At 69.3% G+C, this 1,494-nt stretch overlaps 1 protein-coding gene across 1 annotated transcript in view; it reads right to left on the reverse strand.

Moving 5' to 3' along the window:
• Positions 1-6: 6 nt before the first annotated feature.
• Positions 7-1,494, reverse strand: part of GTF3C2 (general transcription factor IIIC subunit 2) — a 2,684-nt gene continuing 1,196 nt past the window's right edge. The window contains exons 2-4 of the mRNA XM_035902574.1: positions 1,220-1,486; positions 784-945; positions 7-328 (exon numbers count right to left, since the gene is read on the reverse strand). Of these exons, the coding sequence (XP_035758467.1) occupies positions 151-328; positions 784-945; positions 1,220-1,486 (607 nt within the window). The 3' untranslated portion in view covers positions 7-150. The remainder of the gene's footprint in view (positions 329-783; positions 946-1,219; positions 1,487-1,494) is intronic.

Below are 1,494 nucleotides of genomic sequence, written 5' to 3' on the forward strand. Positions count from 1 at the left end.
CAGCCCCCCCAACCCCAGCCCCTGGGCCCCGCCCTCTGCCCCTCGGTGGGGGACGGGGGCTCTGAGGCAGCTTGACAGCTTGAACGCAGGGGGGGACACCACCTTGGTCCCCCGTCCGAGGGGCAGAGGGTGACCCCAAGAGCCGGGGCCTCATGCGGCTGGGCAATGCCGGGTTTGGGGCAGGGGCCCACCTCTCTGACACAGCCCCCAGCACAGAGCCACCCTGCACCAGCCTCTTACCCACACGGTCCCCTTGCGAGGGGCCACAAAATAAGCCTTGAAGCCCAAGTACCCGGCGTCGATGTAGTGGATCCCGCAGAGACCATAACTGCAACAGAAAGGGAACGGGTGGGGATGGAGCTCTGCGCTGCCACCCCCTGACAGTGAGAGCCAGGCAGTAGCCCACCTCCCTGAGACCCCAGGACCCAGGCGGATAGAGGCTGCTGCTCTCGCTCCGGCAGCGCATCGCAGCATCCCCGGGCAGCTCCCGCCAGCTGGGAACGTGCCCAAAGCCCCAGAACCCCTTCCGCTGACTTGTGTCGGCCTGGGGCCACGCAGGAGCTCAGGGGCCTCGTCCCTCCCCTTGCCCCCTCGCTTGTGCCCCGGGATGGTATGGCCAGGGGACACCAGCACCGCGGAGCTGTGGCGTGGCACAACCCGGCACGAGTGGCGCCCCTAGGAGGGAGAGGCCAGAGGGGGTCCCCGGGGAGGGACAGGCCAGACCCCAGCCGCAGGGCTGGCCCCTGGGCGCAGAGCGGGCACCGCAGCCGCCCTGGCACTCACGAGGCGTAGCAGTTGTCCTGGGCCACGGTGACGCCGTTGTAGGGCAGCAGCCAGGCCACCTCCGTGCTGAGGAAGCGCTTGATGCTGTTGATGGGCTCGTAGGGCCGCCGCAGGTCCCAGAACTTGATCTTGCGGTCGCTCCCTGCCGTGACCAGGAAGTTGCTGAGAACCAGGAGAAAGGCAGCACTGAGACCCCAGCGCAGAGCCAAGCCCCATCCCTGCCACAGGGACGAGGTGGCCCTGGCCCCGCAGCCCAGCACCACTCCCAGAGGAACAGCACCCCGGAAAGCCCAACCCCACCTCTTCGGTGCCTCCGAGGGCCAAGCGCCACCGGCACCGAGTCCTCGTACGCCCGTCCTGGCAAAGGCGCCTTGTCCGCAGGAGCGAACCCCTCTCCCGGCAGCACCCACCCTGGCGCCCCCTCCCCTGCCCTCACCTATCGGCCTTGCACCACTCCATGCTCCGGACCGCGTGGTCGTGGGCTAGAAAGCACCGGAAAGGGTAGAGCTTGAGGGAGCCGTCGGGCTGGTGCACGCACTGCAGCAGGGACTTGGTGAGCAGGTTCCAGACGGCCACCGTACCTGTGGGATGAGATCCGTGCCCGTGAGGAGCCGCGCCACCGCGCCTGTGCCACAGATGGATGCCCGGCGCCGCAGCGTGGGACCTGAGGTGGCGCAGGGCTGGGGGCCGGGCGGCGGCATGGCTGGGGGC

This window comes from Egretta garzetta, unplaced genomic scaffold (genome assembly GCF_000687185.1).
Source record: "Egretta garzetta isolate BGI_Z169 unplaced genomic scaffold, ASM68718v1 scaffold2329, whole genome shotgun sequence".
Lineage (NCBI taxonomy): Eukaryota > Metazoa > Chordata > Aves > Pelecaniformes > Ardeidae > Egretta > Egretta garzetta.